Source organism: Zalophus californianus, chromosome 4 (assembly GCF_009762305.2).
Source record: "Zalophus californianus isolate mZalCal1 chromosome 4, mZalCal1.pri.v2, whole genome shotgun sequence".
Lineage (NCBI taxonomy): Eukaryota > Metazoa > Chordata > Mammalia > Carnivora > Otariidae > Zalophus > Zalophus californianus.
Window position 1 is genome coordinate 179710514 of NC_045598.1, and position 13254 is coordinate 179723767.

General features: G+C 48.9%; 1 protein-coding gene across 5 annotated transcripts in view; it reads right to left on the reverse strand.

The window, feature by feature from the left end:
• The window catches only part of ASAP1 (ArfGAP with SH3 domain, ankyrin repeat and PH domain 1), a 344245-nt gene that overhangs the window by 15487 nt on the left and 315504 nt on the right, over positions 1-13254 (reverse strand). For 4 of the 5 annotated variants that reach the window (XM_027597667.2, XM_027597647.2, XM_027597658.2 and 1 more), the window contains one exon: positions 7119-7289. The exons of the other annotated variant lie outside the window; for it this stretch is intronic. In XM_027597667.2, coding sequence (XP_027453468.1) covers positions 7119-7289 — 171 coding nt within the window. The remainder of the gene's footprint in view (positions 1-7118; positions 7290-13254) is intronic. 5 annotated transcript variants of the gene reach the window in all.

The following is a 13254-nucleotide window of genomic DNA, read 5'->3' on the forward strand; positions in this document are numbered from 1 at the left end:
ATGGGAGCACAGAGCCCCACGCTGCCACGAGCCCAGAAGAAATCCCTGGACCCTACAGGGGCACAGCTGTCTCTGGGGCTCGAGCTCATGTCCTGCCCACCCTTCCAAAGACTGCTGTGCGAAGTCCAGCCCCTTCCTCCCCTGCCTGGACACCCACAGGATCCCCCGGGTGCCTCAGGGAAGGGGCTGGCTGAGGAGAACCAGAAACAGGAGGGCAGGGCAGAGGACAGGACTGGCCAAAGCCCCGTACTCTGTGCCCTACGTGGTGTGTCTGCGCCACAGCACCTACGACCGCCCAAGCGCTTCTCAACTCCGCACAACAGTAGGAAGGAGCTGGTGTCATTATCCTCATTTTAAAGATGAAGAAACAAGGTTAAGTGCACCGGTGGCTGCAGGTCACACGGCTACCTGGTCTACCCAGAAGTCCTGACCACGGGTCTACAGGCTTGTCACTACCCATCCTGACGCCCCGATGGTAACATCAATAACAGCGACTGCCGCTGATTGAGCATCTACTAGGAGTGAGGTACGAGGTAAGTACGTCACCGGGACTAGGTCCAGGACATACGTAATACAAGTACCCTCCATGTTGTACATGAAGAAACACACGGAGCGGTACAGCTAAGCCCAAGCTCAAGTAGCTGGTAGGGGTGTGTGCTGGGATACAGAGCTGCGCCGCCAGCCTCCAGGATCTGTACTAACCAGCCCTCCCGTCACTGCTCGTCCCACCGAACCTCCCGGACGGGAGAGGACGGCGGAGGGCGTCCCACCGAACCTCCCGGACGGGAGAGGACGGCGGAGGGCTAACATGGGGCCTCCTGCACAGAACCTCCTGTAACTCTAGGACACTGCTGCAGGAAGAAAGGAGCTAAAGTGGCGTTACCAGGGCTGATGATTTTCAAATATAGCTTTATTTTAGTAAGACACTCCTTCCAACCACTGGTACATTTCCATGAGCCATCACTGGTACTGAAGGACGCCTCCAGCAGCCTCTCAAGGGAACCCTCTGAGCTGTGAATGCCATTCAGGTAGGCGTTTTTTGTCAGCACGGTGTTTAGTGTGAGTCCTCGGGATTGGCTCTCAGATCTCACACTCTCAGACTTCATTGAGCCATAACAATCAAAATGTCAAAGAAAGTTCTATGCTAGGGTAAACCACTGCATCTGTTAATTCCCTTTCCAGGTAGAAAACATTCCAAACCAGTGATTCTTAACCCTCTTACGTGTGGGACTGACTATGAGACCATTTGGGCTGCAGAAGGCCCCTCGCTCTGCTTCTGGCCATCCACTCTGCTGTCACACACATGAGCCATCACCCCAGGGGCTGCAGCCTGACCCTGCAGCCCAAATGTCCATGTCCTCCTTTAACCCTGCTCTCTGGCCACTCAAGGTGACTCTCCATCTCCAAACACGCTGTGTTACTCTGCCTCCATCACTTTGGCCCTCTTTCCCTTCTCTCTGCAACACCAAACCCCTCCCACTCGTGGTGAACTTCTATACAACCTGCAAAGAGTCTCCCCAAAGTCAACTTCTGGGAATTCTTCCCTACCCAGACTTGACCACTCCCTCCTTCCTGTCAGCCTACCACCATTCATCATTGGGCAGTGGTTAAGGGTGCAGATTTCAGAGCCAGACAAGCCTGGGTTTGACCTCCAGCCCCACCCCCACCCAGTGGGTATGAGCCTGGGCTATGGGCTACAATGCTTTTTCTACTAAGCCTCAGTCCCCTCATCTATAAAATGGGAACAAAACAGTATCTACTCCACCAGATGGGTATGAGCATCACAAAAGATAAACTATGGAGTGCAGAGCACAGTGCTGGGCCACAGGGAGCATGACACAAATGGAAACTATTATTCACAGCTCTCTGATGGAATGCAACAGAAATGACGACGACCTACTCATTGAGCGAGCACCTCAAAGGCAGGGCCTGTGCCTTGGACATCTTCGTCACCCCACCTGCTAGCCCAGCCTCTGGCACACGGTAGCCACTAGGCTCCTGAGGAATGACGTCAGGGCCCGCAGCACGGGCTCATCTGCCTCTCTGCCCACAGCTTCATTTCCCCCACACCTGGGGGAAGGTCTCTGTGGTTGGCAGACAGGAATCCCAGCAATCTCATGGCTAGGCAAAGGCCACGGGCCATGCCTAGGAAGAAAGGCGTGACTTAGACACATTTCTGAAAAAAGGATAGCATTCAAGGGAGTAGAAACACGGAAGCAGTTCAATCCCTTCTTCTCTCTTTGTGCAACTGAGAAAAGGACTCGCGTGTACAAGAGATGTGTGTGAGACAGAGCCAGGGACAGATGCTGGGCCAGCAGGTGAAGGAGTTGTGGCCAAGACTCGGGGTCAGAAACATTGGGCTAAGAGGCTGTGGACAGAGAGGAGGACACTGGCCCAGCAGCGAATGACACAGAGGCTCCAGGAGTCTTCTGGAATAGTGGATAAATAGATGAGCTCGGAGTCTGAAGTGAGTTCATACACCAGCTCTGGAGAGACTGGATTTGTGATTCTATACAAGCATTTGACTGCTCTGTGCTTCAATTTCCTCAGTGATAAAATGCAGACAGTGACCGTCTCTATCGTACACAATGGCTGTGACGGCTGAATGATGGATGAACAAGTGCATGGCGCCTGGTACATGGGAAATACTCTACAAACGGTAGTAGCCGTTATTAATTTCTAGATAAGCATGCACAACGGGAGCAGGAGGTGGGGGGCAGGGAGCTGACATGAAAATATACTGGGAAACTCAAGACAAGGGAAGAACAGGAAATTTCTGTCCAGAGGCTCTTTTATAAACCAATACTGTTCCAATGAGTGGACGTGCATGCCTTGGATCAGACATTTCAAATGTTGAGTCCTTCACCTGAAGTTCTGGCCTTGAACTAGAAGGGAACCAATCTGTGGTATAGTTTTCCACTTATTATCTGTTCTACAAAAAAAAAAAAAAAAAAACCAAAAAAAAAAAAACTTACACAATTTTAAATCCCAGTGACCAAAGATAAGGACTGTGATTTCCAGAGGTCATGTAGCCTGGGACTGGTAGAACCCAGATCAGAACCTGGGCTTCCAGAATGTTCTTTTAACGCATGTATGGTTGCCCGTGATGTGTGCTGTCGAGACTTCTCTGAATACCGCCAAAAGACGGAGGTCCTGCGGTGAGCTGCTCTTAGGTATTAATTGTAAGACTCTCAAGCGTGACGGGAGGGTTAATCTTATGGCCACCACAAACTGGATAATTAGTTGTATTTTTTCTTTGCTCTTGCCTGTAAGAACCTCAGTGTCAAATCTGGTCTATTTCCAGCCACTGTACGTGATCTTATATTACACATTTTGCAAAGAGATCACACTCTTGGACTTTTACCTTGTTACCGTTATTCTCCCTTTGTCCTCATTTCTTAATTAATTTTACTTAAATTGTGTTAAAATATGTGTTGGCCTATTAGAAAAGTAGGTTATAAACAAATTACGTATTTCCAGAGGTGAGGTTTAACGACATGCTCCTTGAAAAATCAAAGTCCCCATACAACCCAAATCTGCCCATAAGCCTACTTGTTTTCTCATCAAAAGCCTGCCTTAGCAGTCTCCTGAGACAGATGGCTGAATTCATCACAATAGCGGGACCTGAGTAATGTGATGCCCGGGCTATTTCGGGTACCGTGGACACTGGTGCTGGCAGGGAGAAAGCCTGGAGTGGCCTTCCCTGCAAACCAGGGCTCCATGCTGCAGATGGACGAGGTGGCACAGCCAGGTGGAGGGTACCTTCCTGCCCGGCTACCTTGTCCTGTCTTTGCTTCATGGGCAAAGAAACCACTGCTGACATGGGGAATGGCCAAGGAATCACGGAGCGATCACATGTAGAACACAGCAGAACACGGAAAGGGGGAGGAGTGCAGGCTCTCCCAGCCACACAGGCTGGTGACAGAACCTGGCTCCCTGAGTACCAGCCATGGGAACGTGGGCGAGTGATTGAATCTTTCCGCGTCTCAGTGTCCCGAGAGCTGAGGTCCTAGCATTTCCTACTTTGTGGCGCTGTGGTTAAGAATTAGATTAAGTACCGGGGTGCCTGGCTGGCTTGGTCGGGGGGGATGCGTGCAGCTCTTGATCTTGGGGGTTGTGAGTTCAAGCCCCACATTGGGTGCAGAGATTACTTAAATAAAACTTTAAAAAACTTAGGTAAGTACTATTAACTAGCCTAGCCCCATTTTACAGCTGGAGAAACCGAGGTACGGAACAATTCAAAAATAATCACTGAAAGCCACCAGGCTACCAAGTGGTAAGGATGGGTCAGAAGCTGGGTATGGCACAGAGTCCACACTGGAGCACTGTGCTCTGAGACAGAAACAGCACGTGCCCTTGTAAGGAGTTCAGAATGCGCTGGGAAACAGAGGTGCACACAGAACCACCGTGGTAACCCTGTGCCAGAGGGGCCAGACTGGGAAGGTCCCTTGAACGGGTCCCTCGAGAGAGCAGATCTTGAAGGATGACCAAGCACTAACACAAATGAGTAGAACATTCCAGGCTGAGGCATATTATAAGCAAAGGCTCAGATCTTAGAGGAAAGAATGTGGTTGGGGAACCTGGTGTATCTATAATGGCAGGCGTGTTGAGGGAAGGTGAGGCCTTGGGAGAGCCAGAGGCTTATACCTGTACCATCCCCTCATGCTGGTACCCATTTCTTGGGCCCAGATCCTAATGATGGGTCCATAAAGGGAAGCTGTAGGCATCATAAGTGTTGCCGAGGAGGCTGATCTCCCCGTGTGTTTTATCAATAGTCTGGATCCCGCTTCTGGCTTCTGGAACACCATGTCAGCGGGAGACAGGCAGGGACAGACCAGGCCCTTAGGTATATCTCACATACGTGCGCCCACACTAAGTTAGAAAGAATGGCCCTGACAGTCTCAGAATTACTATTTAGGATTGTTTGTGAGCGACCACCAAAGTCTGTGGCGTGGAGAATTGTCACTATGCCACAGACAGATTCTGGTTTTTGCCCCTCATAGCTGGTGGTAGGTGGGAGACTCTTGCTGCGGAGAGCAACCAGCAGATGGCTTGGGGCCCCTGTCTTCGGAAGGCTCCCTGTTGGTGGCACCAACTCTCAGAGTGGTGACTTTGTTTCTTAGTGAATAATGTCCCTTGCCCACAAAAACAAAAAACAAAGACCAGCAGCTACCAGTCCTGCTACTGAGTGATGGGAAAAAAATCTAAGAAAGTGATTCCTAAGCCAGAAAACAGAAATTTCGTAAAATTAATTGCAGACCGACTGCGCCTGTAGGGCGAACACAGGCGCTATCAACTTTACACAGAAATAAAAACCAATGAACAACAGGATCAACGTTTAGGGAAATCGGGAAAAGGTGAGTTTATGATTTGTGGTATGAAAATCTACACAGGTCTGACCTTCAGGAGAATGTTATTTGGGTTTGGAAAATCCTCTTGGATGAAACCTGGGGACGCCTGGAGGGCGGGGAGAGCAACCCGCGGACACGTCAAGGACACACGTAACACACCGCTCTGTGCGGGTGCCGGAGCCTCCACTGCTCTTCCCTGGCTTGTCTCATCGGGGACCTGACCTGTCACTGCCCTCCACGAATGTCTCCTCCTCTGCACGGCCTTCCCCTGCAGTCTGACGCCGTTTCTCAGCATTTCCACAGCAGGCCGTTAACATGTCAGCCCTAATGGTCAAGGACACTCACTCACTGGCTTGCCTGTCTGTCTCCCTCATGAGGCTGTGGGCTCCCTGAGCGGATGGGGTCAAGAAGGCCCACACGACAGGCAGACATGCACGCGCAGGGAACGGTCAACCACACAGACACGTTCGCATGCTCACTGTGGCGCCGCGGCCGCATGACGTGTGCCAACCTGCAGACGGGTGGGTTTTTCCAAAAACTCCAAAGAATCACAACACCTTCGTATAGGTTTCTGAAGAGGTCCTCTAATGCATTCAGCTGAATTACCTATCAGTTACGATCAGAAACCCAAGGGAAAAGAAGCCACAATGAAACTCATGGGCAGAAGGAGTTGACCATGGGAATGAACACGCTCCTCCAGCAAAGGTTCTCTTTCTCTTCATGCCTGTCAGGGGTCCGACCCCTCTGGGTGCTGGGGGAGACTCTTGGTGCTTGACTTAAATTGCTGGTGGGCTAGCGAGGAGTTCTGGGGAACTAAAAAGGTAGGAGAGATGGAAATTACGTGCCTTGCGGATATAAATTTGTCTGCAGTCAATGTCGCTAACTGACTCTGTGCACATTTATTCATCGTCAGGTGATTACGGAGGACCTACTACATGCGGGCTTGATGCTAGGCCCTGCAGACACAAAAGAGAAGACAGACAGAGTCCCTGCTCTCATGGAGCTTACATTCTAGAGAGACCAAGAAGCCAAACACAGAGTACTAATCCACAGTGACAGGTGGTCTGAAGGAAATGGCGGGGGAAGGAAGCTCCTTTACAGAGGAGGGTCAGGAGACAAACGTTGAAGCCGGGAGGGACAAAAGGGAGCCAGGCTCTTGAAGCGCAGGATACAGCTGCAGGAGTGGAGTGGCCTCAGGAGAGAGAGCCTGGTGTGCTTGAGCAGTGAGGAGGCCGTGTGGCATGAGCGGAGGGTGGGCGCTGGACGGTCAGCCCCTACACCCTGCAGGGCCCCCTAGGTCCTGGGCCAAGGATCTGGCGTTCACCCTGAAGCATACCAGGAAAGCTTTAAAGGTGAGAAGTGACTGTGTTTGATTTACATATTGAGAAAACCTTCTGACTTAACAATCTGGCTGTTGTGAGAATGGATGACTTTGCTTTTCTGAGTCGCCGTTTCCTCATCTGTAAATGAGGTTGACAATACCCACTGCACAGAGTTGCTACTGTGATTGAAAGAGATTTATGAGCATGGTATCTGGTGCCCAGGAAATGCTCAGCACTTTAGTACTGCTCTGGTTTTTAAATGATCCTAAGTATCTTCCAGGATGTTTCTTGGCCTTGAGTACAGTCACACGCGTATGTATCCAAGCCCTCACCCGGCGTGTGTCCAGGCGGGCCCGTTTGCTGAATGTGCAGGTGCCCGCTGCCCGCTGCACCCCACGCACTGCCTGGCCCGGGCAGCGATGGCCCTGACTTTAGGATGACTTACCCCAAGGAACTGCGCCTTTGTTTGGGGGCCCGTGAGGTAGTGGGCTGGGAGGGTCGGATAGGGTTCTCTTGTGTCCGGGTGGTGGGGGAGGAGGCCTCTTCTTGGACAGGGTGGAGCTGCCACTAGAGGTCTGGGTGCTTAGAGGGAGTGTTGAAGGTGGGCCAGTTGGACCTAGAAAGGAATCGAATGGGGCAGGAAGGTTAATCCCAGTCTCAGAGACAGAACAACCAGTATGCAGTTACTTCCACACACCACATGTGGTACGGAACACAGACAAAGTGCAAAGCTGGATATGGCCAATTCCATCAACTCAGTAGCTCACAAAGAAGGGTTTCAAAATCGCTGGTAAAATTAAAAAAAATAAAAGTCACAAGGAAAGAAAGGGAAGTGTGTGCTTTTAAGGGAATGCCCATCCCATGGAATGCTAATGGGTTTAAGATCCTCATTTAGGTACCATGGGAAAAATAAAACATACATTTTAAATGAATAACTTAGTGGGACCATCACGACATCTCCGGAGGAAGAAGGCACACGGCACTGATAGTAAAATCAATGGAGAAAGAACAGAGTAGAGGCTAACCCTTCAGGGGGCCGCAGGGTGGGACATGGAAACATTCACAGAACAGGATTTTTCTCTCCACTACAACTTTTTCCTTTAGTCTGTAATCTTTGCCTGAAGTTTTTTTTTTTTAATAACTTTTATCAAGAATGAAGGATCCAATGTAAGGAATTCCTTCAAAAAGAAAAATTCAAAAACTCTTTTCTTCCTTCAATTCTGAGTTGTTCTAGAAATCACAAACCACCTATTGGAAGCCTGAATAAGTTACATAGATTAGACACTGATGTCTGTAGATTTAAAAAAAGACTCAGCTTTCTCCAGAGGGAAAGACAGGATGGCAGTAACGATTACTATTCCACACACACATACACAAAACCACTACTGCAAAACCTGACTTTTCTGACCTAATGTTTTAAGAAAAAAACGGAGTTTGTTTTCAAGAGTGGTTACAGGATTAGTATTTATGGTATTAGTTTTGTTTATTCAAAGCGATGCTGAGTGGCCGGTGGGTGCCAAGCACTGGATCCTGGGCACCGTGGCAAGCATCTCTTTACGGAGCATTCCCAGGTACACAGTTTAACTGTGTTCATGGACAACTGTTTCTGCAAGCAGTCAACGAAAAAAAGAAAAAAAAGGGCGGGAGGAGAAACAAACAAAAAAAAAACCAACAACAAAAAAAAAAACACTGCCACACCAAATTTTTTAAACACAGGATAGTAGATACCTGATGATCCAGAAAGGCTCCAAAAGAGCTTTTTATACTCTGTGTATTAAAAGAAAAGCTTAATTACTGCTGGCTTCCTTCCTTGGTAAAATAAGCCTTGTATTTCCCATTACTGACTCCTGGTCAGCACCAGCACTGACTTACACCAGTGATTCTCAGAGACAGTCTTGTTTTGGAAATCAATACTGACAACCTCAGTAAGATCACCATCTGTTTTCAGATACAATGGCCTGAGCTCTACAGGTTACCCTCTCTGTCCTACTGATGTGATACCTGACGAAAGCCTTACTCCTACTCCAAATTCCAAATTACCACCTGGTTATGGTACCAGTCCTGCAGTTTCAGAAGTGATTTCATAACAATAAAGTGACTGTTACTATAGCCTCGCATTTGTTTAATGATTTGTACTTTTCAAAATGTGTTTGTGGGTTGCCTAGGTGGCTCATGTCGATTGAGCGTCTGACTCCTGGTTGTGATCTTGGGTTTGTGGGCTTGAGCCCTGCAATGGGCTCTGCACTCAGCATGGGGTGTGCTGTAGATTACCCCCCCACCCCGCTCCTCCCCCTGCTCACGCACGTGCATGCACACTCTCTCTAAAATAAATGAGTAAAATCTTTAAAAAAAAAGTATTCATATTCGCCTTGATTTTTCATTATCGCCCCCTTCTGCAGTCAGGAAAGCAGGAGTTTGGAGTGTGTAAGGTTTCCCTGCCATAGGGTGTGAAGCCGACAGTGCAGGTCTCTGGGACTGGCGCGGTGCTTGCTCGTCTCACGCTGCTGTTCCTGAAAGCCAGGACTGGGCTCTGTGTGCTGGGCACAAGAGGAAAACAACCCCGATGACAATAGCCAATGCTCAGTATTAGGAAGTGTAACTTTCCTCTTGCAAATACATGGAGAACAGAGACTAGGCAATGATGAAATTCTCCAGCACTTTCATCTTTATCGCCACCTAGGGATCTTCTGAGGCAGTGCATCTAAAAGTGATAGCCTAGAAACAAAAATGGCCAAAGACAAGGCACTAACAGGCCTGTGTCTCTGAGCAAAGTTGAATGTGCACCTGATTTCAGGAATGATCTGACCACAGAGTCATCCTGTAACCACAAACTGAGCAAAATCCAGCCTCCCGAGCTAGCATTTCAGAAATGAAGGGATCAGCGTTCTTTGCAGGATTATGTCCCTTTGTTTTACTTTCTTCATCTGTAATCAGATATTGATTATTGTTTCCTTGTTTACTGTCTGTCTCCCCCACCAGACTGTAATTCTATCAGGGCCAGGACTTCTTCTGGTCTGGTGTGCAGTAAGCTGCATTCAGTAATATAGTATTAGATGAACGGACGAGCGAACCGTTACTTCTATCCTTTTAAGGAAAACAGAAGGGTTTCACTTAGGGTGACCAACCAAATACTAGAAACGGGAAAATAGCAGGGTCATGTTAAGTTTGAAAAGAAATATTCAATACTGTAATTTCACAGCCAGAAAACACACACACAGACCCACCTACGTTTTGTAATAGCAGCTACAGAAAGGGAGATATAAAATTTGGCTGGTAGGGCACGAGTTAAAAAAAAGGCTGAAAAACACTATATAAGGTCCCAGAAAAGCAGACTTAAAAGATCTCAAGGGCGCCTGGGTGGCTCAGTCGGTTAAGCGTCTGCCTTCGGCTCGGGTCATGATCCCGGGCTCCTGGGACTGAGCCCTGCGACAGTTTCCCTGCTCAGTGGGGAGCCTGCTTCCCCCTCTCCCTCTGCCATTCCCCCTGCTTGTGCTCCCTGTCAAATATAAGATTTAAAGATCTCAGAAGACTTTTAAAATTAGTAACTAGTCTCAAATGCTAAAGGGGAGGTTTTATGCAAAATAATCTTAAGTCCTGGCTTAGGAAGGAAGCAAGTCTGACAGGATAAAGAAAGCTAAAACAAAACAAAACAGAATAAACACAGCATCAAACAAACACAAAAACCGGTGGGAGGCAAGATTAACAGGGTGGGGAGGACTGAAGGTGAAGCGGACGCCTGCAGGGGCCTGTGGAAATAAGAGAAGATGCCCCCCTCCTCATCTGCCACAAATACTATTATGTCCAATTATCTTCTTTCTTAAAAATATGGCTCTAAAAAGCATCCAGAGCTGCTATAAATAACTCTGAGGTGAGTGAAATCATTAGAAGGTCTTCTCAGGGGAGACAGCCTCGGCTCTTCCCAAGACGGTGCACCTCGTTCCATAGTCCCATGAGCCCTCCCGGTCACTCTGTTTGGATGTTCTCCTGTGTCTTCAGCTCCAGAGATGCCCACTGGACTCCTGGGGGCTTCCATGCCACGAGTACCTCCGGGTCATCAGTTCGGGGAGGCCCTAACTGAGGTCCATACCTCAGACATGTGCCCGGCACGTGGCCAGGGCTCAGGAAGCTCGCACACGAGGTCACTGTCCATCTCAAAGCCGCTATGCTCCCTCTAGGCAGTTTGCAAAGCCCTTGTTCTACATCCCTGGGTCCAACCGTTGGGACTCACAAAAGGCTGTGGCTATTTCCTGAGACCTGCTGTTCCCTCTGTTCACTAAAGCGCCCTCATGGGACAATAATACATTCACAGACTCAGAGGTGGTTTAAATGAAACCTCATCAGATAGGACTCGATGGTCAACAACAAGGAAATGAATCTACTTAGCCTGGAAAAACTGTCCTTCTGCAAAGCCTTGCATGTACACTGAAATACATATTTTTAAAAAATCCATTCCTAAAATACATATTTTTTTAAAATCAGCATGCTTTTCAAATCTCCCTCTACATTCCCTAAATTCTGTAGAGTCACCATTTACGGAGTATCGTGTGCCTGACCTAACACTGAGGAGAGGTTTATACGCGTGATCCAGAACTGCCCTTGTAAAGCAGCATTGCCGTCATGGTCATCTGCTTACAGGGCGGTGAGACGTAAGGCTCAGGGAGTTTAGGAAACTAGCCATTCACACACATGAATCCGGCTCTGTGTGGCTCAAGGCTGGACGCTGATCCTTGATGGTACCCTGCTCTGCTCCTGGGAATGGCCCTACGTCCTCCCTGGCCAGAACACTCGGGCCCAGCTGTGTTCCCTCCTCAGCTCTGCACCTCATCAGTGAAGGGTCAGCCCAATCGGAACCTCATCCAGAGCCTTCTCTAACATCCTTTTTGCCCTGGGGCACCTGCTGTTACCTGTGACCTTCCACAAGGCTAAATGGCACTCAAGGTTCTCTATGTTGCATTATAGCTGAATTTTCTCTTCTTTCCCAGACTGAAAGCTCCCTCGGGGTAAGATTCATGTTGTCTTCATGTCTCTCAGTGCCTGGCACATTCTGAACACAATGCAAGTCTATGGAAATCATTCATGGCATAACTCAGGAGGATGCTTTTTCACTGTCTTTGTACATTTGGCTTTTAGTAAAACAGAACACCCAAAGGTCTGCCATGCTGGGAGGTCAAATAAAAGTACATCTTTGATATTTTAAGTAAAAAAACAAGACTCAGAGGATGGCTTTAAAAACTGTCTTGACAATTTTTGAAAACATTATTTATAGAAACACAATGTACATATTCTAAACACACCATCCCTGGACAAGACAAATGCTTTTCATGGTGTAGACCTGACAAGTCTGTTATTTCAGAAATAGATGGGACACCTGGCTGGCTCAGTCAGTGGAGCTTGAGACTCTTGATCTTGGGGTTGAGTTTGAGCCCCCGGTGGGTGTACAGATTGCTTAAAAATAAATAAAATCTTGAAAAAAAAAAAAGAAATGAAGACACAGTGTGTTTACGGTGAGAAGGGCCCTGTGTGCGGCAGGAAGGCACTACTATCACTGTACTCAGGTGGGGAAACAGAGGCATGGCAAGGTGCGGGGGAGCGCCAGGAGGGCGCGCGGTCAGCGCAGGGCTGGGCCCCGGCACGGCAGGTAATGCAGGACTGATAGCGTGCTGTGTACCTTGCGGCACGGGCTACTCCCCAGCCTTCAGACTCTTTCCAGGAGTCTAGATAATAACAGCACAGTGCCCGCATTCAAGGGCCTAAGGGTAGGTAGTTCTTACACGACTCCTCAGACGTCTCCGTACGCAAGAGGCACAACACGATTCCCTGGCTTTCCACACCTGGCAGTCGGGTGACTTGTTAGCGAGCCTGTGCCAGTGGCCACACCTGAAGGCAAAAATCCCAGACACACTTTCAGCCCGCAACATGGCCAGTGCAAGAGGATAGATGTGCCATGCTTTAAAAAAGATGGGGGAGACTGATAAAAATAGGCACCAAAAAAAAAAAAAATCGACATGGTCAGGGATGACAGCCCATGGGATGTTTCAATATAGAGCCACTCAAATGGCTATCTTCCTATGAGGTTAAAAAAACATCCAGGAAAACTGTGAAGTCATCAGTATAGGAATAACGCTGATACTAGGAAAATATTTCCTAGGCCAGCCACCATCATCCTGCAATGCACCTTGACGGCGGCAGCCTCGTGTCCTGAGGACACCTTCTCTCCCTTCCTGCCCCCTCCCCGCCCTCTCTAATGACTGCCATGGGCCTCGAATGAAAGCCGCAGGAATGCTGTCTAACACGCTCACACATCTCAGACTCTGCAGAAAGACTTCCGGCAAGTCAACAAGTCAACCATCACACCTCCAGGATATCTGGAGTAGTTTTAGGAGTGTCCCCTCCTGACTCTGGCCACACATTTCCGGGACATGCTTTCCACGGACCCTGCTGTCGCTTATTCACTCAGCAAGCATGGACACAGTGCACTTGCTCCACACAGGGATGCACGGCCAACTCACTCGCAGCCCCCGTGCCGCAGGAGAGTGAAAGGAAGACTCCCTTGCCCCTCCTCCTCCACGCTCCCACAGTGG